Source organism: Heterocephalus glaber, unplaced genomic scaffold, assembly GCF_053883595.1.
Source record: "Heterocephalus glaber isolate CG9 unplaced genomic scaffold, H.glaber_assembly_v1.0 deba00001457, whole genome shotgun sequence".
NCBI lineage: Eukaryota > Metazoa > Chordata > Mammalia > Rodentia > Bathyergidae > Heterocephalus > Heterocephalus glaber.
The window spans coordinates 6249934-6276259 of record NW_028258305.1 but is presented as its reverse complement, the minus strand read 5'-3'; the positions used below and the strand labels follow the sequence as shown (position 1 = coordinate 6276259).

Genomic DNA, 26326 nt, shown 5'->3' with positions numbered 1-26326 from the left:
TTCACTAACAGTGAGATCAAAGATTTTTCTGTATATTTATCGGTCATTTGTAGTTTTTATTTTGTGAATTGTCTGACTGTGACTTTTGCTAGTTTTTATTTGGGGTATTTTATTTATTGATTATGAATTTTATATATTAGATGTATCAACTCTTTGTATAACTTATGGTGAAAATGGCAAGGCTGTTGGACTAATTTACTAAAACTTTTCTCCAGTGATTTGAAATGCTACCCTTATTGTATACTAAATTCATATATATGCATATGATTCCTAGGTGACATACATCATGTTTAAGAATATAGATTCTAAAACCAGGCTGCTTTGACTCAATTCCAAGCTCTCAGATAGAGACTAATTTTTAAAACATCAAAATCTCAACAGTTATCTAAAGTCTAGCATTGTTAATCTGATAAACTATATATTATATAAAAGGAATACTATATAAACATCTGAAAAGTAATATGAAATACACACTAGAAATTCTAGTTACTAAGTCATTACAATATGCCAAGGTACTTCACATCTTTTAACTCATTTGGTAAAAACAGTGTGCATTATTGTTACCAATTCATAGGTGATAACATGGAGGGAAATAGAATCAGAAAAATTACCCCTAAATCATTTACCTAATAACTGAGAACACTTGGAATTGAATCAAAATGCCTTGGATATTAAAAAAAAAAGTCAATAGGAGGGTGCTGGACCTGCAGAAATTGGCCTGAAAGGACCCATCTTTTTATCTACTTTAATATTTTTATCTAGGAGCCGTGTCTCTTCTGTTTATTCTTTACACTGCAGTCTAAGTGATTATTCTTTAAACAAGGAGTCAGCAAACTATGGCCCATCATAGTTTGACTGAATTTAAGGATGTTTTTATTTTCAGTTTTAAATCATTTAAAAAAAATCATCACAAAAGCTGTACTATGTGATACTTGAAAATATTATGAATTTCAAATTTCAGAATGTGGAAATGGAATTTCATTGCAACACAGCCAAACTTATTTGTGTATGTATTTCTGAGAGCTGCTCTTGGTTTATACTGTTGAGTACCTGCAACAGAAACTGTATGGCTTATACAGTGTAAAATTATTATCTGGTCCTTTACATAAAAAGTTTGAAGCTCTCTGGTCAAAACTATGATATTACAACTCTATTTAAAACATTCTATCAATTTACCATACCCTTTGAGTTAAATTCTAACTCCTTTATGTGACATACAAGGCTCTTCTAGTCTCAGCTCTCTGCTTTCTAGCCATATCAACTTTCTTGTCATGCCGTATGTCTTGTTATCTCTTTACCACTAATAGATGCTAAGGCAAAACACATCATTTTCAAGTTAACTGATGTTTTTGTGATCACTTTGGTATTATTTTTAGTCTTGAAGAATGAGATTTCTTAAGTATAGAAAATAACTCGGAATTAAGTATAATCTTATTTATTTTATATAATTTCATCTCCAAGAGAGTAAGATTTCTTAGTATATAGGCTATAAACTTTTGGCTAGATGGATTTAAATAGTAAGAATCAATTAGAAACCATGACAAATTCTTTTAAATAATACCAATATGGAGCCTCATATATATGTAGTGGGTTCACAAATTTAAAACTGAACTCTAAAGCTTCAATGCTATATTTTGAATTTCCTTAAAGGAGACCTTGGGCTATGAGCAGAGTTTTATATGAAGAATGAAGATGCAGCATTCTGCATAAAATGACTCTACTTTTGCAAATAAAAAGGAAATTAAAACCATTCTTTTCTCTTTGTATTTTACATTTTTATCTTTTATATGTAAAAATCCTTATGTGTTAGCCTATCAGCAGAAATTTTATTCAGAGTAAGATTTGAACTAAAATGGAGACTTTACAATGGTATTGTGCTAATCTGAGATATGATTTGAAATGCTAAAACAGACATGATTTGAAATAAAGTTTAGAAGGTGGCATTTATGATTGTTTGTTAATTAATAATTAAAGCAGAAATAAAACTCTACTTGCCTAGAAAAAGGCTAGGACTGTTCACATAAAAAATAAAAACTGTAAAGAAAATTTACCTTTTTAGGGTGAGTAAGCAGGAGGAGTGAGAAAGCAGAGATATCAAGGAAATTTAATGGGATCAGAAAATCTAAAAAGTGTTATAATTAAATTTTTGACATTGTGATGTCTGCATGTATAGATTTTTATGAAAATGAAACTGAAATATACTATGTCTGCTCTGTTAGACACAGCAAAATATAGATGAAATAAAATAAAATGTTCATACTTCTGAAAGTAATTAGAAATATTTATTCATGATCAATGAAAGTAAAATTCAATTGAATGATATAAATTTAGAATTTAAGTATCCAACATAATCCAAAAACAAATGACCTAATGTGATGGACATATGCTAGTATCTAAAACATGAAAGCTTAATTTAAATTACAAAATGTCTTCTTGTTGTGAGAAGATTCAGGTAAAAGAGCCTTACAGAAGTTCTTGCTTTCAAGAAGATTTGCTGAACTGTTTTGTTGATAACAAACCATAATGGAGCAAATATGCTGGGAAACCAGGAATGGACCTTGCCTTTGCTCATCTCACCTTACTGTGGCAGAAGATCTAAAAACAAGAACCTGATACAGGCACAAGGATTATAAGGAACTGGTCAGTTTTACTGTTCTATAGCTAATAGATGGAAGAACTAGAGTATATGTGAATTTTATAACCTCTTAAATTCACATTGATCTATGGTTACTTAAAAAATACAAATGATCACTCTAGGAGGCTGAGGCAGGAGGATCACAAGTTCAAGCCCTGCCTGGGAAAATTAGCAACTTAGTGAGACCCTGTTTCAAAATTAAAAATAAAGTGTGCATGGGGGGGTATGGATGCAGGAGTATCACAAAAATAAATATCAAATTACACATGAGAACATTCATAATTTATTACTTCTCACTGAAAGCCAAGCAACAAATTGAGCATAATCGAGATCTGTGGGACATGTTTGTCTCATGTTTTGGCTTCTGTATCTCTATTTTCCAGAGAATGGATTAGAAAGACATTTAGGCTTATTAGATAGAAATTCATTTCCTCACATCAAGGTACGAGAAGAGAAAAGTTTCATGAATTATAAATTCTCAGAAAAAAAAAAGATCCTTTGGGCCCAGCAAAGAAAATGTTAACAAGTCAAAACATACTAGATGGCTATTGACCAAAGATCCAAAGCTCCAAAGCTCCAAGCCAAGATGGAATAATGCTTCCTCACATGTGTTAAAGTCTACAAATGAAACTAATCCTTTTTAATTGTCAAAAACGCTGACAACTTAGCCTGAGAACTGAAGGCACAAAGTCATCTCTAGGAATGACTCACCATAAACAGGTCTCGAGCACCAATGTCAACAGCTAGGAGAAATGCCTTTTCAAACCTTTGGTACCTATAAAGAAGAAAAAGAAATGTATGTTATATGAGAGAAGAGAGCTATTTAATTAATTTATTTGCTATTGCTTTCATTCTTCTGATGGGAAATATATTTTTAAACAGAATGGATTTGGGCTGTTAGAATGTTCTGTATGTGAAATGTTACTGAACTTAAGCAAGAGCAACAGCATAAAGCCTATGGAGGTTATAAGTATAATTTCCAAGGATAACCATAACCTCAAGTAGACACTGCTTACAAAACATGTTTTTTATAATTTTTACTTTATTGTGTTTTATAAGAGAAAATTATGGGAATATGGAGAATATAGGATAAGAGCAAGTTATAATTACATCACAAAAATTTTGAGTTTCTAAGGTAAAAGATGAGAAATTAAATATTACGTTACTAAAAGTGCCTCATATTCATGAGTTTAAAAAATTCCTGGCTATAAATTATTTTCATATTTTAAAAAATATATTACCTTTCTAATATTTCCCAAAATCATATTCTTTCCCGAAAATATAATTTTACAAATTTCTTTGTCAAAGTTTAATTTTAGTCTAAGATATATGAGAACAACATGCAGTTTAAAGGAATTACCTCTACCCAAAGCTTCAGATCTTAAGAGAAAAGCATGTCATAAACATATACTTAGCACAGATTTTTGGAATGAAAGCTGGTCTTTATTTTGTCTGGGTGCTAAGATTTACATAGATATAAATGTCAGTTTTTCTGATTTTAGCTAGGAACAAGCAGTTATTCTCTGTTCCTTAATTTATATTGTAAAACTTGATGGTAGAAAATCTAATGATCTCAAGTAAAAAAATAGCACGTTTTCAATATTATTAATAGATTACTATTTTATTAGTGAAATAAAATAATTAAAAATCAAATAAGCAAGGCTTAATAATATTATATGTGAGCTGTGAGATACAGAACTTGAAACACTTGTGGAATATCCAGCAGTCTGATAACTGCCACCCCCATTTCCTCCTTGCCCTTGTTATTTATTTATTTATTTATTTATTTATTTATTTATTTATTTATGCTGTGGATTAGAATCAAGGCCTAAAGCTTGCTAGGCAAATGCTCCATCACTGAATTAATATCCCCACTTTTCTTATCCATTTTTAGTAGTACCTCTTGTATTTGTCTAGATCCTCTTAGCTATAGAAGTTCAGAAGGCAATAATGCTTATTTTTGTGGAGGAAGAGTGACTGGGAGCTTAGTGCTTTACTACATATTGAGTGACAATGAAATACACTGAGGAAAAAGTCAGAGAATCATTAAGTTGTACTGTAGATCATGCATTTACTGCCATTTCACATTGGCCTACTCCTCTCTATTCTGGCAACAGTAAGAACCCATCTTTAATGATTAAAATTAAAGATCTCATTTTGTATGCCCTTTGGTCACGTCTAGTCCTATAAACCATCTTTTGGTCATATCTAATTCTTCCTTGGCTTTCCTTTATTCTTGTTTCCCTATTTCCTAGCCTATATCTTTTTTTTTTTAAAACAGGGTTTTCTATGTAGTTCAGGCTGGCCTTGAACTCACTATGTATCCCAAGCTGGCCTCAAACTAATGGCAACATTCCTGCTTTAGTCTCCTGAGTGCTTATATTACAGTCATGCACCACTATGCCTGGCTAGAGTGTATCTTCTTAGTCTCCTTTTCTAGTTCATTTTTCTTTACATCCCCTTGAAGTTGGTGTCTGAAGTTGGTGTCCTACAGTCTTTTATATATTTCTGTGCATTCCAGTCTATTCAGTAACCTTAAACTATCATGGTATTGATAATCAATTACATAAACAAATCACAAATCTACAGTTTTAGGATTCAACTCTCCTTTGAGCCCCACACTATTTCCAGGCCCTCGAACTTAACTTTACATGCCCATTTTAACATCATTTTGGCAACTATACATAGGACAAATTAAAATTGGAAAGAGTGAAATTTAGGGAGATAATAAAGGATGAGCTCATTGTCCTATGTGAAATATGATAAGTGTTACGATAAAATGAAACTGGCAATGGCATTTGGCAGTGTGGTGAATTAGAAATGCCAGAAACAACTCTCAACTAGATTATTTAGAAAATATACTTTAAAGTATATAATAAGAGTTTTAAAAAGTAAGGAAATTTTTTGATACAGGGGAATTGGCAGATAATTATTTCAATTTCTTCCTACTTCCTTTTAATCTGTCTTCTATTTTGCTCTTCATTTGTATACATATATATTTTTCTCATATAAAAGTTTTGTCCTTTATTAGTATACATTTGCAATTTATGTTTACATTCACTTTAGAAAGTAGGTACATGAACTTAACACATCTTTTTTTAAATCCTCTTCCTCTCCCTTTTCTCTTTCTTTATTTTACAAAAAAATAAAACAAAAATTCATATTTAAATAAGTGAACAATAGTTAAACTATTATACTGTGTATAGTTATCTTTAAAGTAGATACTCAGAGTATAAGATATAAACCAAAATGATTCTTATAAACAAGAAATGAAAAGATGACACAAATCTTTCTTTTCAACAAACTGAGAGTATAAATGAAAAGTTTGTGTTATAACCTGTTTCTTCTTTGTACGAATCTTTTTTGTTTATAAGTAACTACTTTGAAGGTAATGATGCATAGTGTATTAACTATTATTCTTTTGTTTTGAAATTTTATTTTTCATAAAATAATATTAAAATTAAAAAAGACAAAAATTGAAGGGTAGGGTCATCCGAAGACTGACTTGAACAAATCTCAAGGTAAAGATACTAAAGCCAAGGCTTCTGATTAAGCTGCAGGTTAAAAGGAATCCAGATGAGTAGTGTTCCTAACTTTAGAAAAAACAAACAAAAATTAATGTCTGTATTAAATGCTTTTGACAGAGGACCCAAAGGATTCAAAATTGAAATCAGGGCCAGGGATTTAGCTCAGTGTCGCTGCACCTGCCTGGCAAGTGCAAGGTCCTGAGTTTGATCCCTGATATAAAAAAAAAAAAAAAAATTGAAATCAAACAAGTACAAACTGAAAGATCATAAAAAACATAAAATGAACTACTATAATTGAAAATTAGAAAAAAATTTAGTTCTCATGGGCTTCAGATATCTGAATTGTTAAAGTTAGCATATAAAATAATTTAGTATAATATATTTAAAGACATAAGGGATGGAATCATGAAAATAAACATGTAACATGATGCAATAAAATTTACCAGGTCATTTTTTTAAAAGAATAAAATAAACTTTTAGAAATGAAAATATTTAATTATTGAAGTTAAATAACTTCACACAATTGAAGAATTACTGAACTAAAAGTACATTAAATGATGCATAAGTGAGATATTATACAGAATGTTCCCCAGACAAAAAAAGTTTAAAAATATAGAGAGGATAAGTATTCTGGAACATAAAAATGTCTAACATGTCTACTCAAGGAATTAAGTTAATAGCTAAGAATATCCAGACCTGATAAATAATATTAATCAACAGATCTGAGAGGAACAATATATGTCAAGTAGGGCAAGTGAAAAGGCATACCATATTTCCCCTAAAATAAGACCAGGTCTTATATTTTTTCTCCAAAAGATATAATATGGCTTATTTTCAAAGAGATATCTCATTTTTCATGTACAACAATCTCTATTTATTAATGTATAACAATCTATATTTATTCATGTACAAAAATCTACATTTATTCAAATCAGTCATGTCATCTTCTGGAACATCACTATAACTCTCCAAACCCCAAATTTTGGCCTGAATTTCCTGTGACTTCATTTCCTATAGAACTACTGGCCCCAATCTTTCATGTCAAACAATAGAACTCTCCTTAAATGAGCACTTCAAGTCCATGTAGACTGCTTGACAATGCATCTTGACAATATGTAACATTGAATTATGAAGATTCATATTAGACATAACCATGCCCGTTCATTATCAAGTATGTATGTTATTCATGCATTGTGTCTGTACTCCAATTGATCACTGGCAATAAACCTCAAATTCATCTGTTTACACAGATGTTTGCTTTCATCTAAAGGTGTCCACTTGAGTATTTACACATACTTATTATTCATATTATCAATATTTTAAGTATTAATGTCCATAATTTCATTTATATTTGACTAAGTATTAGTATTATTTTATAATTTATTATATCTGTTGTCTGTTGTGTGTTCCAATGGATGCACTAACAGTGTCTGATCTTAACTGGAGTTTATTTTTGGGATAGAGCTTATGTTATGAGCATCCTGAAAAAGAAAACTAGGGCTTATTTTCCAGTTCAGTCTTATCTTGGGGGTAATATGGTATATACCTATGTATATTTATAATGGAAATGTAGAACTCCATAAACAAAAACATCTTAAAAGCTGCCAGAGAGAAGGCAAATGATTTATAAAGAAACTACAGATAGACAGACACCAGAACTCTCAATTGAAATAATGGGAGTTAGAAGACAGTAAGGAAATAGCAAGCATCAACCTTCATGATATAACAGTGGAACTCTGTTCTGTTATACTGTTATAATGAGAACAATAAATACACTTTGAGATATATATAACCTGAGAACATTCAACAAATCTTCAATAAAGGAACGTTTACAGGACATATGGGGTGTGATTTAAATGCATCATGAATGTTAAAATTTAAAATTTTTATTACAGTAACAGACACATTGCCATCAATCCTCTCAGAATAAACACACATCCCTTCATTCTTACCATTTTCAGAAGCAGTTCTGGAAGTCCTCTGCTGTGAGTATCTTTAAAGATGTGATAAAAAAATACAGCAAATGCTGCTGCTGAGTGCCATTTGATGAAAAGGCAGAACATTTTACAGGCCATCTTCAGTCACCTTACTAATGACATCTAGCACTATGAACTTCTGGATCTTACCCAAAGTCAAGGTGACTACGAGAAGTAAACATTTTGAATCTGTTCATGACATTAAGACAACCACAACATCGCAACTAAAGACAATAATGAGGACTTCTAGAACTGCTTTAGAAAGTGGCAAAAATGATTGGAACGCTGGGCACATGCTTGTAATCCCAGCACTGGGGAGCCTGAAGCAGGAGGATTGCTATGAGTTTGAGGCCAACCTAGGCTACACAGTGAGTTGAAGGCCAGCCTAAACTATATAATGAGACCTTGTCTCAAAAACAAAATCAAACTGAGGAGGAGAGCTGGGGGTGGGGGTAAATGGTAATTTGTCAATTACTGTGATAATTTAAGAAAAAAATTTAAATATTAATCATTTTTTTAATCCCATCCTGTATCTCAGGAAAAAGGAAAATAAATTCAGAAGGTCTGAGAAACAAGAAAGAAAAGATTTTTTTAAAATGACAAAATTTTTTGATAAAGTCAGATAAATGTATACAAAATGTCTTAATAAATTTGTTAGAAAACACTAATGAGTGACATGTATATCTGATGAAGTTAAAGTCCTAAGGTCTTTGTTCTCTGTACTGTTGAAATTTTTAATATTCAAATTTGGAAACAATATAGAGTGAAATTTCAATGGTGACAATGAAATCAGTGTATAAACTGCTAAACTGGCACAGGTAGAATGGTTTTTTGTTTTTGCTTTTTGGGTTTTTTTGAGACTAGGTCTTGTTATGCAGTTCAGGCTGGCTTTGAACTTACCATCTAACCCAGACTGGCCTCAAACTCACAGTGATCCTTCTGCTTCAGCCTCCCAAGTGCTCGGATTATAGGCATACACCATCATACCCAGCTATAGAATTTGGTTGAGTGAGGAAAAAAATTAGTATGTAAAAAAATCAAGGAAAGAAACAAAGGAAGCACAGGAAAATAGAATAACCCAATTAGCAGAAACAATTCAATATAAAATAATCATGTAGATAGGCTAAACACTACAATTTAAACATAGATTACTAGAATGGAAAGTAGATACGGCTATATATTATTTATGATATATAGATAAGCAATATATCTGCTTTGGATTTATAAAGTCATTTTTATTAGTCAAAGAAGGAATCCTAATAGAAATTTTTAAATATTTAAAAATAAACGCCAATATTTTACAGAAAATTTAAACAAGGAATTTGAAGGGAAATATATACCTCAGAAAAAAGGTTGAAAATTGAGACACATAAGAGTAAAAGAAAAAAAGAGCTAGAGCCTGTCACATAGTTGCTGGGCATGATAATTCTTGGAGCCAGGGGGACAGTCTTCTCTCCTAGGGCTCCAGTGATATATGAAGTCTTAGCTTTTTCCACATCCAGTGGAGACAGGAAGTAGCAGTATCCTATATCCCCTTACCCCCAGATTACAAGATAATTCAATAGGTATAAAAATTTCTTCACTGAAATAATAGAAGATAATTTTCCAAATCTAGAGATAGAATTAAATATTCAAAGTACAAGAGGTATATAGAATATCAAATAGCCATGACCAGGAAAATAAATCTCTCCACAACACATAATCAGAATTCCAGAATTTCAACAAAATGAGAAATACGAAAAGTGATTAGAAGAAAATCTAAGGTAATCTATAAAAGCAAGCCTATCAAAATAACAGCAGATTTCTCAACACAAATCTTAAATTTCAGGAGAGCTTGGAGTGAAGTTTTGCAAACTATGCAAGTAAACAAACTGGCAACCCAGACTTTTTGTTTGTTTGCTTTTTTTTTAGAGACAGGGTCTTGCTATGTGATGGAGACCACCCTGAGTGAGCTGCAAATTTATAATTTGGCTTTTCATATTAAAAGTCTGGGTCTGCCTATTAGCCCACAACAGCTTGCCTGAAGAGCCAGCAGTTGGTGTGTGGGAACAGAAAAACTCCCCATGCCACTGGTCACAGCGGAAGCTTCAATGATGTATGACACTGTTACATCTTGGATGGCAAGCCAGTATTACAGCTAAGGGCAACAGGACTCATATGCAAAACTTCTATAGAAGCAAAAATTAATCTATGAGAAAAAACAAATTTCCTATTAATCAATGATCTGTTCCTGCTAGAATGTCTTGTTCCTTTGTTTCTAGGACCCTGCTCGAGTCAGTGCTCTCCACTCCACTGTTTCTGCACCATCCTTTATCCCTTCAAGAAGTTGTGTTTTCAATAAATACTGGCAAGCTCCAAGAGACAGTGCCTTAGCCTGATAAGAGCTTTGACCATCCCAGGCCCCCTTTTATGCAGTAAAGATCTTGTCTTTTGATATCCTGCTGCCATACCCTTGGTCAGGTGATAGGGGGGTTCTGATCAGCCCCCAATAGCTTCAGGTTGGCCCCACATACTTCAGGCTGGCTTTAAACTCAATATGTAGGCCAGGCTGACCTAGAACTCATGGGACTCCTCCTACCTCAGCCTTCCTGGTGGTGAGATAAAAGTCATGTACCATCATTCTTGGTGAATACAAACGTCTATATCCTACAAAATTAGCCCTCAAAGATAATGGAAAAATAGACTTTCCATGACAAAGAAACCCTAAAGAAGTCACCACTAAACCCATATTTCAGAAAATACTTAACAGAATACTAGACAGAAAAAGGAGTCCCAAAGCATCAAATAGCCAAAAGGAAACTATACATCTAGCTGGGAGAATAGTTAAAAGGGGAAAAAGAAAAAATGGCTCAGCACTGAAAAAATAATGCAATTATAGGATTTACTAATAATTCACTGTCAAAGGTCTTTTGTTTATTGGATCAATAAACAAAATGCAACCATATGTTACATACAGCAGACATATCTCATACAAAGAAAGCACAAAGGATCCATCCTGCCGCTCCTGGCAAAGAGGTAGGGGCTTTTGAGCCATCGTCTGACTGCTCCTGGTCCAGAGAAAGGGGCTTCCCAGCCACCATCCCTCCCACTGCTCCCAGCCCAGAGGAAAGGGCTATTGGGCTTCCATCTGTCCTACTGTTCCCGGCCCAGAGGAAGGGGCTTCTGGGTCACCATTCCTATCGCAGCTCCTGGCCCCTGTCCCACCTCTCCCAGCTCAGAGGAGGCGATGTGCACAGATGCCAACAGCACCCCCCACCCCCCAAGACGAAATGAGGAAACACATAAATAAATCTCAAAACCAGACTTCCAGATCACCTACAGCAACCCCAAAGGGAAATGAGATGGAACACTCTGATACTCAACCACCTGGACCCGCTGAACTGGCAACAAAAGGGAATCTGGAAGAAATGAAATCAGAAATAATTTCTCAGATAACAGGAGAAATTGTGCTCCTAGTGCAAGACATGATTAATAAATCTACAGAGGAGCTGAGGAACATGATGGAATACCAACATAGGGAACAAATGGAATCCATAAAATAGATGTAAACAGATTTCCAGGAGACGAAAAACTCCACTGAAAGTTTACATGGCAGAATGAGAAAATGTGAGGACAGAATTTCAGATATAGAAGATAAGATTGCAATTAATGACCAGGAAAAAAAATTGCTTCAAAATTATAAGGGAACATGACAAATCAGTCTAGCACCCGCTAGACAATGCAAAGAAGAATAACATAAGACTGACTGGAGGCAATGAAGGAACAGGACAGAATGCAGATGACATAAAAAACTCTTCACAGAAGTAATGGCAGAAAACTTCCCAAGCAGGAGAAAAGAACTTGACATACAGATAAGTGAGGCATATAGGACTCCAAATAGCCTTGATCAAAAACATCTACACATGGGCCTATAATTGTTAAGATTCCAGAAACTCAACAGAAGAACAAAGTTCTACAAGCAGTCAGAGAAAACAAACAAATCACATACAAAAGAAAGCCCATTAGAATCACAGCAAACTTCTCAACACAAACCATCAAGGCAAGAAGAGCTGGGAGTGACATTCCAAGCTCTAAAAGAAAACAGCCTCCAACCCAGATTGATGTACCCTGCAAAACTATCTTTCAAAATGGATGGAGAAATAAGATACATTCATGACAAAGAGCACCTTAGGAACTTCGTGAATACCAAACCAGCACTCCAAAGAATTTGACACAATATCCTAGGAACAGATATTGAGGATCACAACCCCAGGAAGCAAAGCAGAATGAACCCATCTGGCGTGACAAGAAATTAAATGTAAAGGGGGAGAACCCAACAAAAAGAAAAAGTCATGGCAATGACAAGTCAATACATTTCAGTTATAACCATCAAAGTTAATGGTCTCAATTCACCAATCAAAAGAAACAGACTGGCAGAATGAATCAAGAAGCAAAATCCAACAATATGCTGCATAGAAGAAACACACTTCATTCAAAAGGAAACTCATAGACTGAAAGTTAAAGGGTGGAAAACAATACTCCATGTGATGGTAACCTGAATAAAAGCAGGAGTAGCTATCCTCTTGGCAGATCAAGTAGATTTCAAACCAACACTGATTAAGAGAGACGAAGAAGGACATTGCATCCTTTTAAAGGGAACGATGCAACAGGAAGAGATGACAATCATAAACATCAATGTACCAAACTCTAGTGCACCCAACTATATAAAACAAATACTAACGGACATGAAAAGTCATATATGCACTAATACAATTGTAGCGGGGGAACCTCAACACCCCACTGTCACAAATAGATAGATCAACTAGACAAAAAATGAGTAATGAAATACTAGAACTCAATCGAACTCTTGAACAAATGAACTTAACAGATGTTTACAGAGTCTTCCACCCCACAAAATCAGAATACACATTCTTCTCAGCTGCACATGGGTCATTCTCAAAAATAGACCACATACTCACACATGGAACATGTTTAAGTAAGTGCAAAGGAATTGAAGTTATCCCCTGTATATTATCAGACCATAGTGTGATGAAATTGGAGATCCATAGCAAAAGAAACTCGAAAAATTGCATAAACACTTGGAAATTGAACAATACACTTCTGAATAACCAGTGGGTCACAGAGAAAATTAAAGAAGAAATCAGACAGTTCCTTCACTTTAATGACAATGACAATACAACATATCAGAATCTATGGGACACAATGAGAGCAGTCTTATCAGGGAAATTCATAGCAGTGAATATGCACATTACGAAAACAGAACGAGCCCAATTAAACAACCTGATGCTGAACCTCAAGATTCTAGCAAAAGAAGAGCAGGACAAACCCAAAGCTCATACAAGGGAGTAAATTATAAAGATCAGAGGAGAAATCAATGCAATGGAGACTAAGAGAACGATACAAAAAAATCAATGAAGCCAATAGTTGGTTCTTCGAAAAATATCAACAAAATTGACAAATCCTCAGCCAACCTTACCAAAAAAAGGAAAGAAAAGGTCCAAATCCATGCAATTAGGAATGAAAAGAGTGAAATTACAACAGAATCAGCAGAAATCCAGAGGGTCATCAATACTTACTTCCAGATCCTATACACCAATAAGATGCAAAACAAAGAAGAAATGGACAGATTCCTAGATACATATGAATTACCAAAGTTGAACAAAGAATACCTAAAAATTCTAAACAACCCAAAATCAACCAATGAAATTGAAAATGTAATTAAAAACTTATCAACTAAGAAAAGCCTGGGCCCTGATGGCTTCACTGCTGAATTCTAAAAGACATTTAGAGAGGAACTGCTGCCACTACTGTTTAAACTCTTCAATGAAATTGAAAGGGAAGCAATACTCCCAAAGTCATTCCTGGAAGCAAGCATCACCTTGATCCCCAAAGGAGAGAAAGACCCAACTGAAAAGGAGAACTATAGGCCAATCTCAATAATGAACATAGATGCAAAAATCCTTAATAAGATACTGCCAAATAGAATGCAGAAGATCATCAAGGAGATCATACACCCTGATAAAATGGGATTCATCCCAGGGATGCAGGGATAGTTCAACATACGCAAATCAATCAATGTAATACACTATATCAAGAGAGCCAAGGACAAAAACCATATGATTATCTCCATAGATGCAGAAAAAGCATCTGACAAAATCCAACATGCATTTATGACAAAAACCCTACAAAAAATTGGAATAGATGGTCTCTACCTCAAACTGATAGAAGCCATCTATGAAAAACCAACAGCCAATATCATACGAAATGGTCAAAAACTGAAATCCTTCACACTAAAATCAGGAACAAGACAAGGATGTCCACTATCACCACTCTTGTTCAATATAGTTCTGGAAACATTAGCCACAGCAATTAGACAAGAGAAAGAAATAAAAGGTATAAAGATAGAAAATGAAGAAGTCAAATTGTCATTATTTGCAGATGACATGATACTCTATATAGAAGACCCCAAGAACTCCACCAAAAGTCTTCCAGACTTAATAACCAAATTCAGTCAAGAGGCTGGTTACAAGGTCAACACACAAAAATCAGTAGCTTTCCTCTACACCAATGACAGACTCACTGAGAGAGAAAAAGGGCAAATAATTCCTATTAACAATAGCATCCAAAAAACTGAAATACCTAGGAATCAACCTAACAAAAGAAATCAAAGACCTCTTCTCTGAAAATTATAGCACTCTTAAAAGAGAGATTGAAGATGATATCAGAAAATGGACACACATCCCCGATCCTGGGTAGGAAGGATTAATATAGTGAAAATGGCCATACTTCCAAAACTGCTATATAGATTCAGTGCAATTCCAATTGAAATCCCAGCAGCATACTTCATGGATCTTGAGAAAACAATCCAAAAATTCATTTGGAACAAGAAGAGACCCAGAATAGCAAAAGCTAGGTAACAGAGGCATGGCAGGGGGTATCACAATCCCCAACCTGCAACTCTACTACAAAGCTACTGTGATTAAAAACAGCATGGTACTGGCAAAGAAACAGACCTGAGGGCCAGTGGAACAGATTAGAAGATGCAGAAACAACGCCAGACACACTCAGCCATCTCATCTTCGATAAAGGAGCCAAACACCCTCACTGGAGGAAAGATAGCCTCTTCAATAAATGGTGCTGGAAAAATTGGGCTTCAACTTGCCAAGGATCAAAACTTGACCTGTATCTCTCGCCATGCACTAAACTAAAATCGAAATGGAGTAAAGATCTAAATATTAAAATAGAAACTCTGAACCAGTTGGAACAGAGGTTAGGTAGAACCCTTGAAGACATCAGTGTAGGAAAAGATTTTATGAACAAAACCTCAGTTGCCCATGAACTAGCACAAACAATCAACAAGTGGGATCTCTTCTTATTAAAAAGCTTCTTCTGCACAGCAAGAGAAACCACCAGCAGTGTGAAGAGACAACTCACAATGTGGGAAAAAATCTTCACTTGCTCTTCCTGAGACAAAGGTCTACTATCTCTAATCTATAAAGAATTTTAAAAGATCAGACTTCCCAAATTTAAAGACCCAATCCAAAAATGGGCATCTGAAATGAACAGACATTTCTCACACAAAGAAGTAGAAATAGCAAATAAATACATGAAAAAATGTTCAACATCACTGGTCATTCGAGAGATACAAATGAAAACAACGCTGAGATTCCACTTCTCTCCAGAAAGAATGGCTGCTATCATGAAGTCAACCAATAATAAATGCTGTTGGGGCTGTGGGGAAAGAGGAACCCTGATCCACTGCTGGTGGGAGTGTACACTGATGCAACCACTGTGGAAATCAGTATGGAGATATCTCAAAGAACTAGGACTGGAAGTCCCATTTGACCCCGCTATTCCACTGTTGGGGATCTTCCCCCAAGAATTAAAAGAATCATACCACAGTGACATATGTGCGCCCATGTTCATAGCAGCACAATTATTGATAGCTAAAACTTGGAAACAGCCCAAATGCCCATCAACTGGAGACTAGATAAAGAAAATGTGGTTTTTTAATAAAATGGAGTACTACTCAGCCATAAAAAATGAGAAATTAGAGACATTTATAGCTAAGTGGATGCACATTGAGGCCATCCTCTTAAGTGAAATAAATAGGACACACATGTATAAATATCAAATAGTTTCTCTGGTGTGACAAACTGAAAGTGTAAATAAGGACTAAAATGTATATTAGGCAATGTGAAATAGGAAGAAAAGGGGCAAAGGGGAAGGAAGTGGGAGGGCTAGGGGAAAGAATAGAAGAGAATGGGATGAATATGAGAAAATGGAAAAATAGGAACAAAATCTTTGTAAATATGGAGGAATGGAGGGGTTGAAGGGAGGGCTGGGCAAGGGTGAAAAATAAGAACCAAGAGAGACTATGTAAAGGTGCAAATTTCCACTGATGAATGTCATTACATTGTATACCTAAAATGTACCAATGATTAGAATGAATAATCGATAATGCAAAATAGGAAGAAAAGGTCCAAAGGGGTAGGGGTAGTGGGAGGGGCAGGGGAAAGGAAAGAAGGGAAAGGAAAAATGATGAGAAATGGAAAAAATGGAAATGAAGTCTCTGTAAATAGGGAAGGGTGGAGGGGGTGAAGGGAGGGCTAGGAATGGGGAAAAAATAAGAACCAAGATGCATCATGTAAAGGTACAATTCCCAATGAGAAACGTAATTGTGTTGTATACCTACAATGTACCAATAAAAGAATTGAATATAAAAAAATTAATAATCTTTTTCTGACAAACTACTGTTCTGAGATGTCTTTAGCAAGTGAGTTTTTGTCTCTAATACCCCCATAGTTTTTTTTTCTAAGTCATTTTTTCAAATGCACTTTTTTACGTAATTGTAATCATTGAGTACGTGAAATTTTAACATCTTTAAATAATATATTGGGGATTTAGCTCAATGGCACTGCGCCTGCCTCACAAGTGCAAGGTCCTGAGTTCGATCCCCAGTACCAAAAAAAAAGCTAATCAGGTGTGTGGGCTAGAAGTGTGGCCCAAAGCAACCGAACTGTATTCTTCTGGGAGTCTTGTTTTCCTTTACAGCATTGCCTCCCTATCTACAACTATACCATTGAAATAACTCTTCAGATTTTGCTTGTTATTTATCTTCTAAATAATAATGTCTAGAAACTATGGTGCTAAAAGGGGAATCAAGATTATTTGGATAGTTAGCACGATAATCATTTGTTGCATTTGAATTACTGTGCTGGTCTAACTATTCTCTTTGTATTATGCATATTTATTAAGATTACATATTATATTAAGAGAAAGATAAACATTCCTGGATATTGACATTCATGAACACTGTAAATCAAGGAGAAATTCTGCTTTGTTAGGTATTCTACCCTGATGAGGTCTGGAAAGCCTTCAGAGAAAATTCCATGAAGAATTCACTAGGTAGGTTTATTACCACGCAGATCTCACAACCAGAACTCAAAAAACTTTGAACTGATAATGTAATCTTGTTTCTACTTACAGTAAATACTCTCAAGCATCTGTCTTCTAGAGATAAGAATAAGTAACACTCACTTATTATTTTTCAATTCCGTCCCCTCCTTTCTCTTCCTCCTAAATAAGCATCTTCAAATAATAAAAAATTCAATTTGATGTAGATTCTGATCCATGTTACAAAGGCTTTCCCCAGTCCTTTCTATCTTATGGAAAAGGGTATTTCAGTTTTGTCAGTATATTGGAAACTTAGAAGCATTTGTCTAATTATAGAGAATTAACAGATACTAGCTTGCCTCGGAGACCACCTTGTTTATAGACCTCAGCACTGAAGTGATTAAAAAGAACATTACTTTAATAAAATCTTTAAGGAACACTCTGATCACATGTGGTTACTGCTGTGTAAAGATAAGAATTTGTCTTTTGGTTCATAGATATTTTGGGGGGCTACTGGGGTGAACTCAGGGCCTCGTGATTGCTAGGCACGTGCGCTACCACTGAGCTACATCCCCATCTCAAAACTTATTATTTTGAGACAGGCGTCTTGCTAATTTGTCCATAAATTTTTTCAATAAAAGTTGTTTAAACCTAAAATATTCCCTTTAATTCAAGTTTTCCTGATGTACACACTGTGTATAACCATAACAGGTTTTTAGAACACTAAGCTACATTTTTTCCCCCCAAAAAACTCCTTTCTGATTGTAAAAGTAACATTTTTAACAACATGAATATCATGGCCCTTTTTTCATGTTAATAAACATAGAGCTACATCTTCCTATATATGAATATGGACTATTTCCAAGTTTGTTTTGTTTCTATAAACATTGCTGCCATAAACATTTACTTATGTGATATATTAATATCACATATATCATGTGTTTTATGTACTCACAGTTTTAAGATTAAAAAAATTTTAGTTTATGTGTGTAGAACATAATGTTTACATTCTTCATGGGAAGTTGGTGCATGTACATAACACATCTTAAGTCTTTTTTCATCCCCTTTTCCTCCCTCCTCCCTCTACCTATCCCTTGATCCCTAAATAGATGCACCTTGAGACCATAATGTTAAATGAAATAAATCAGATACACAAGCTTACATAGCACACTATTTCTCTTATATAAGAAACCCAGCATAAAAATAAAGTACAAAATAAAAGGAGATAATAGGAAGTAGGAAGATAGATCACTTTCAAAGGGGAAGGGAATCAAGAGATGGAGGGAGTGGAGAAAGAGGGGAGAGATTTAAGAGATGATAAAAAAGAATTGAGATATGTTATGTACGTACAGCAATTCCACACAGGGAATGTAAACATTATGTATTGCAGACATGTACAAAAAAAATTCTCGATATATATTGTCAAATATTCTCGCTACATTGTGTGAATTAGTTGTTATACCCTTAGTAGAAATAATTAATTTCTTAAACCATTAATAATTAAACAGGTGAAAATTGTCACTTTGTTGCTTTAAAATTTTCAGGTATGCACTTCTGTTTTTAATTTATTATTTGTTTTATAATAATAAACTTTATTTTCAGAACAATTTTAGGTTCACAGCAGAATTGAGTAGAAAGTATCCCTATCCTCACTGGTTAATTTTTTTTTTACCAATGATTGTTGCATACATTTATGTAGATAAAAATTGTTTGGATTATTATGAGAATGGCTACTGTATAATGTACGGTGATTAAATCTAGGGCTTTATAAACATCATCACATTTAATTCTCCCATCCCAGTATGTAAGCATCTATTATCCTCATTTTATAGATGGGAACACTTAGAAAAATGACTTGCTTAATGATCACAAACAATATGTGCCTAACCAAAATTCTCAGTTGAGTTATTTAATGTCAAAGTCCTTGCTCTTCTCCATAATACTATAAAATAAACCTCCTCAGGAAATAAGAAGTTCTTTTCTAGAGGTATTTTGTAAAAGGACAGCTACATATTGCTGCAGAGGGTCAGTGTAGTTGAGGATAACAAAATTTGAATATGGGGACATTCTTAGCATCAACTCCAATATAGACAGAGGGGCCTCTCATGCAGGGAGGATACCTTAAAAATGTAGTCCCTAAAGCTAGGCAGTGAAAATCTTGACTGACTGGATCCCAAGACTACAGGTCTTGGAAATAAAATATTCATTCAAAAACAATGTTTTTTTCCTTGGTTCAATTGTCTTTTGATTTTTCTATTTTTAAAATTATTTTTATCTTTCTCTCCTCAGCTTTTTGGGGGACTCGGGTTTTTTCTCCTTTTTTTCTTCTTTTAGTTTACCTCTCCTTTGCTTTTCCCCTTTCAACCTTTTTTCTCTAATCTTTTTATTTCCTGTATTTTGTTGTATGTGTATCTTTTTTCTTGTTCTTTTCTATGACTGTTCTCTAACACTATTAATTTTCTTTTCCTCCTCAAATAGGAGCTCTATCTCACTTTTTTCCCTCTTCTTTCTTGTATCCCATTGATTAATTTTTCAAATTTTGCTTTTCTTATTCTCTGGGTCCCCATGCTCTTCATCTTTATTAGTACAACTACCAAGCTTTATGAATCTCTAGATAGCTAGATAACTATATGCTGTTAAATACTGTTCTCTTGTTAGTGGAAGAAAAATGGTTCTTTAGGTAGACATTTATTATAGGTCAACATTTGGTTTGTATTAGTGTTTATGTTATAATTATAAATCTCTTTTCCATGGTTCAGTATAGCACATTTTTGTTCCTTAGGATTTGACACTATTCACTTTGTATTTCATTGCTATAATTGATGCTGACTTTCTTACTATAGCTCAATGACATAGTTACTGGTATTAATTGTTCTTGGGATGCCAAATTCTGGGTTGCCTTGAGGTCACTAACAATTCTATGGCCCATTCCTGAAGAACTGGGTAATAGGTCAAATATACTGCAGTCTTCCACACCAAGTAAATTGTGGTGTTTGGATCTTGGGACAGAGACAAAGGCCGACAGCCACTCCCAGAGGGCACCACCAGGCATTAACTAAAGAGATCTCCATACTAGAAACAAAGCATTTCACTACAATTACCCTGAAAGCCTCAACACAAAGGAAGAAACAAAAAAAATAGAAACATGAGAAGACAAGCCAACAAAATGCCTCTGAAAACTCCCAGTTCTTCCAAAGCTGGTCCACGGAGCATCAGAGTGGAGGAAATGACAAGCCAGACACCCAAATTACTTGAAATGGTATTGGGAAATAAGAAAACATCAATAAGGTATTTGTCAAGCTCATAGAAGATACAGTTAAACAGATAGTGGGCCAAACAAAACAATCAGCAATTCTACAGAAGACACTAATAAAAAGTTAGAGCTAAACAAAACAATGCGAAACATGAAAAATGAGCATAAAAAAGAATTGGAGTCCATAAAAAGGCACCAAGTAGAAATTCAGGAGATTAAAAATTCTATTGAAAGTATGGGTTACAGAAGTGATGAATGTGAGCACAGTGTCAAAACTGGAAGACAGAGCTGTTGTCAGTGACCAATTCATGAGGGATACCATAAAAACAACAAGAAAACAGGAAAAATGGACAACTGCTTCTACATGATGCAACAAAGACTGGGGTTCGTTGGAATTAGGGAAATATTAGAAAACAGAGCAAATGACATAAAAAAAAACCTGTTTACTGAAATAATACGAAAAAACTTTCTAAATAATGGAAAATAATTTGACAAGTAAGTATAGGCATATTTGCACAATCAGGGAATTGCCACAATCAAGGAAGAATCCTTCCATAACACATCATAATCTAAATCCCAGAAGTCCAACAGAACAAAATCTTGAAAGCTACTGGAGAAAACCAAATCATTTATAATGAAAAAAATCACAATTATAGCAGACTTCTCAACATAAACCTTAATGGCCAGGAGAGCTTGGAGGGAAGTGTTTGAAGCCCTAAAAGAAAACAATTTCTAACCCAGTCTTATAAGACTTTTGTAAGATAAAAGTCTTACAAAATTGATGGAGAAATAAGATATTTTCATAATAAAGAGCACCTAAAAAAATTCATGACCACCAAAGCAGTACACCTAAAAAGTTCTCAAGGATATCCTAGAGACAATGAAGCTCATATGACAAAAGGCCTAATAAAATGAATATACCAGGTAGGGTATGCAGTTAAGTAGAAGAGAAAGAAAGGGCATCAGCAGCAGGAAAATAAGGCAATGATAGGAATAAGTCAGTACCTATCAGTGATAATTCTCAATGTGAATGGTCTCAATTCTCCAATCAAAAACAAAATGGATAAAGAAAAAGTCCAGTGATATCCTCTATACAGGAAAAACATTCATCCCAAAACTAAACTCATAGACTAAAAATAAAAGGATGGAAAACAATATTCCATGCAATGAGAGCACCTCTATAAAAAAGCAAGATTACCTATCCTATATTCAGACAAAATAGACTTGAATTCAAAACTGATCCAAAGAAGGAAAAAAAAAGTCACTACTTATTAAGGGAACAATCCAACAGGAAGACATAACAATTTACATATATGAATTGAACAACAGTACACCCAACTTCATAAAACAAGTACTGCTGGACATAAAAGACTATACAAACAATTATAGTGGAGCACCTCAATACTCAATTATCACAAATAGATCAACTAGACAAAAAAAAAAATCCATAGGGAAACAGAGTGAAACAAAACCTTCAAACAAATAGATATAATACCTACAGTGTTTCACCCAACAACAACAGAATACACATTTCAGAAGCACATTAACTTTTTCCAAAATTATACCAGATACTAGCCAATAAAGCAAGCTTAAGGAAATGTAAAAGAGTTGAAGTCATACCATTCATGTCATCAAATCATAGCACAAGATATAAATCAGTGACAAAAGAAAACACAGAAATTATACAAACACTTGGAAATTAAAGAATACACTATTGAATAATCAACAGGTCACAGAAGAAATCAAGCAAGAATTAAGACAGTTTCTAGAACTAAATCATTATGTCAGTACAACATACTTCTCTCCATTTCCACTCTTATTGTTATTATCTTTAGTTCATGCTTATGACATATAGTGTTTATGTTTATTGTGTGTATTTGATACATGTTCATCACCCATTAAGTCTTTTTTTTTTTTTTTTTTTGGTACTGGGGATCCAACTCGGGACCTTGTGCTTGTAAGGCAGGCAGCAGCACCACTGAGCTAATCCCTGGCCTAAGTCTTTTTACTTCTTCTCCTCTCTCCTCTCACCTTTGGTCTGTTGCTGGCCCCTTTCCATTTGAAACAGACCTATCTCCTTGTTTTCTTATTTCAGTCATATTTTGCTCTGTATTTACACTTTGCCTTACTGAAATGAGAGCTCTCATACAGAATTTAAGCTTGTGTCTGATTTATTTTACTTAACATTATATTTTGCACATGTGTCCATTTCCCTATAAAGGTCTCAAATTTATCTTTTTTATATCTGAGTAGTCTTCCATTGTCTATAGATACATTTTTTTACCCATTCATCTGTTGGTGGACCTATAGGCTGCTTCCAGGATTTGACTATTATGAATTGTGCTGCTATTAGCATTGGTATGCATATATTGCTGTAATATGATGTCTTTCTCTCTTTTGGGAAAATAATGTAGAAGGGGGATAGCTGGGTCAAATGGAATCTCTTAATTTTGGTTCTTTGAGAAATCGCCATACTACTTTGCATAATAGTGATACTAGAGTACATTCCCTCCAATAATGTAGGTGGGCTCCTTCTTCACCGCAGCCCTGACAACTTTTATTATTCTCTGATTTCTTGATGACTGCCATTCTTTCTGGTATAAGAAGAAGTTTTATCCAGGGTTGTAGATTAGTAGTGCTGTGCCTGCCTGGCAAGCACAAAGTCTTGAGTCTGATCCCCAGTATGGTGGGTGGGGGTGTTAGTGTTGTTTTAATTTGGCTTTCTCTAAAGGCCAGAGATGTTGAAGATTTTTAAAATACATTTGTTGGCCATTTGTACTTGTTCTGTGAAATGTCTATTCATTTCACTCACCTATTTCTTGATTGGGTCTTTTATTTTGGATGGCCTAATCTTTTTCAGTTCTTTATATATACTAAATATTAATCCTTTGAGGAATAGCTGGCAAAAATTGTTTCCCATTTTGTAGGTCATCTCTTCAGTTTGAAAATTGTTTTCTTTGCTGTGCAGAAGATTTTTAATTTGTTATAATCCCATTCCTTGATTCTTGCAGTTATTCCATGTGCAATTAGAGTTCTGTTTACAAAATCCTTATCTATACCTATGACTGCAAGTGTTTTGCCTACTTTATCTTTTAGTAGGTTCACTGTTTCTGTTTTAATATTTGATCAATTTTTTAGTTTAGTACATGATGAGATTTATGAGTCCAGCATAGTTAGTTTTTCCAGTAGCGTTTGTTAAAAAGGCTATCTTTCCTCCAATTACATTTTTGGCCCCTTGGTTGAAGATCAAATAGCTTAATGTGTCTGGGGATGTTTCTACATCCTCATTTCTGTTCCATTGATCCACATGTCTGGTTTGTGCCAACAGCATGCTATTTTTATCACTATGGCTTAGTAGTATAACTTGAAGTCAGGTATTGTGATGCATCCTGCTTTGCTCATTACTCAGGATTGGTTTTGCTATTCTGGGTCTCTTCTGGTTCCATATTAATTTTAGGATGATTTTCTCTAATTCTGTGAAGAATGTTGTTGGTATTTTGGTTCAGATTGCATTGAATCTGTGTATCAGTTTTAGGAGTATGGCCATTTTGACAATATTGATTGTGCCTATCCAACAGCACAGGACATCTTTCCATTTTTCCGATGTCCTCTTCAATCTTCTTTTTCAGAGTTCTGTAGCTTTTTTTGTTTTGTTTTGTTTTTTGGTAGAGGTCTTTCACTTCTTTGATTAGGTTAATTCCTAGACATTTAATTTTTCTTGATGCTATTGTGAATGGCATTTTCTTGAGTTCATTGTTGGTATATATATTATATATATACTATATATAAACTATATATAGTATATATATACTATATATAGTTTATATATAGTATATATATACCATATATATTATATATGCTTTTAATATTTTTGTGTTGATTTTGTATCCTGTAGATTGATAAAATTGGTTATTAAGAGTTTTTTGTGGGGTTCTTTGGGTCTTCTATGTAGAGTGTATTCTGCAAGTAATGATAATATGATCTCTTCCTTTCCTATGTGTATTTCCTTTATTTTTTATTTTTCTTGCTTGATTTCTCTGGCTAATGTTTGGGGACTCTGCTGAACTGAAGTGGTGATAGTGGGAATCCTTGTCTTGTTCTGATTTTAGAGGGAACGCTTTCAGTTTTTCCCCAATTAACATGATGTTGGCAGTAGGTTTACCATAAATGGCTTTTATCAGATTCCGGTAAGATCCTTCTATTCCTGTGTCCTTCAGGGTTCCTATCATGAAGGAATGTTGGATTTTATCAAACATTTTTTCTGCATCTATTGATGTGATCACGTGGTTTTTGTTTTTGCTTCTGTGGTGCATTACATTTATTGATTTGCATATGTCGAAACATGGTTGCCATCCTGTGATGAAACCTACTTGATCGTGATTCTTTTGATGATGTGTTGCATTCTATTTGTCCATATCTAATTGAGGATTTTTTTTTTAATCTGTATTCATTAAGGAGATTTGCCTGTAGGTTTTTTGTTTGTGTTTTTGTTTTTTGTAGTAGGGTCTTTGTCTTATTTTAGGATCAGAGTGATGTTGGCTTCCAGAAATAAGTTTGGAAGCCTTTCAATTTCACTGAAGAGTTTGAGGAGTTTTGGTGATATAGCGTCCTTAAAGGTTTTGTAGAATTCAGCAGTGAATTCAATGTGTCTTATGCTTTTTTCATTTGGTGGGTTTTTAATACCTACCTCACTTGCATTGCTTGCTATTGGATTGTTCAACATTTTTTATTATTTTCTTGGTTTAGTCATAGTAATTCATATGCATTTAGAAATCTATCCATTTCTTTAAAATTTTTCCAATTTGTTAGACTACAGTTTTTCTTTATCTTCTGGATGTCAATGGTGTTTGTTGTGATTTTGCCCTTTTCATTTCTAATTAAAAGTATGTAAGTCTTTTCTCTCTTTTGATAAGTTTGTGTAAGGGTTTATCTATTTTATTCATTCTTTCAGAGAACCAGTTCTTTGATTTATTTATTCTTTGTATTGTTTTTGAAGTATCATCTTCATTAATTTCCACTCTGATCTTTATGATGCCCATCCTTAATTTTGGTGTGGCTTACCTTGTTGTTTTTCTGGTATCATCATCACCTCATTAGGTTATTTATTTGAGCTTGCTGTTTTTCTAATGTAAGCACTGATTGCAGTAAGCTTTCCTCTTCAGACAACTTTCGTTGTATCCCATAAGTTCTGGTGTGTTGAAGTAGCATTTTCATTTGCTTGCAGAAATTGTTTAATGTCTTTCTTGATTTCTTCTGTGACCCATTGGGTGTTCAGGAGTGTGTTATTAAGTATTTAGGTATTTCTGAATTTTCTGTGGATTCTTCTATGGTTGATGTCTAGTTTTATTGCACGATGATGTGATAGAAAACATGGGGTGATTTCAATTTTTTAATATTTATTCAAGTAGGATGTATGGATTAGTGTGTGGTCTATTTTGGAGAAAGTTCTGTGTGCTGCCAAGAATGTGTTCTCTGTTGCAGTAGATCTATTAAGTGCATCTGTTTAAGAATGTGGTTCGGCTCTGATACATCACTGATG

General features: G+C 34.1%; 1 protein-coding gene across 11 annotated transcripts in view; it reads right to left on the bottom strand.

Annotated features, from left to right (window-relative positions):
* Positions 1 to 26326, bottom strand: part of Wdpcp (WD repeat containing planar cell polarity effector) — a 406541-nt gene that overhangs the window by 220631 nt on the left and 159584 nt on the right. For all 11 annotated transcript variants that reach the window (XM_087216012.1, XM_087216011.1, XM_087216010.1 and 8 more), the window contains one exon: positions 3347 to 3410. In XM_087216012.1, the coding sequence (XP_087072138.1) occupies positions 3347 to 3410 (64 nt within the window). The remainder of the gene's footprint in view (positions 1 to 3346; positions 3411 to 26326) is intronic.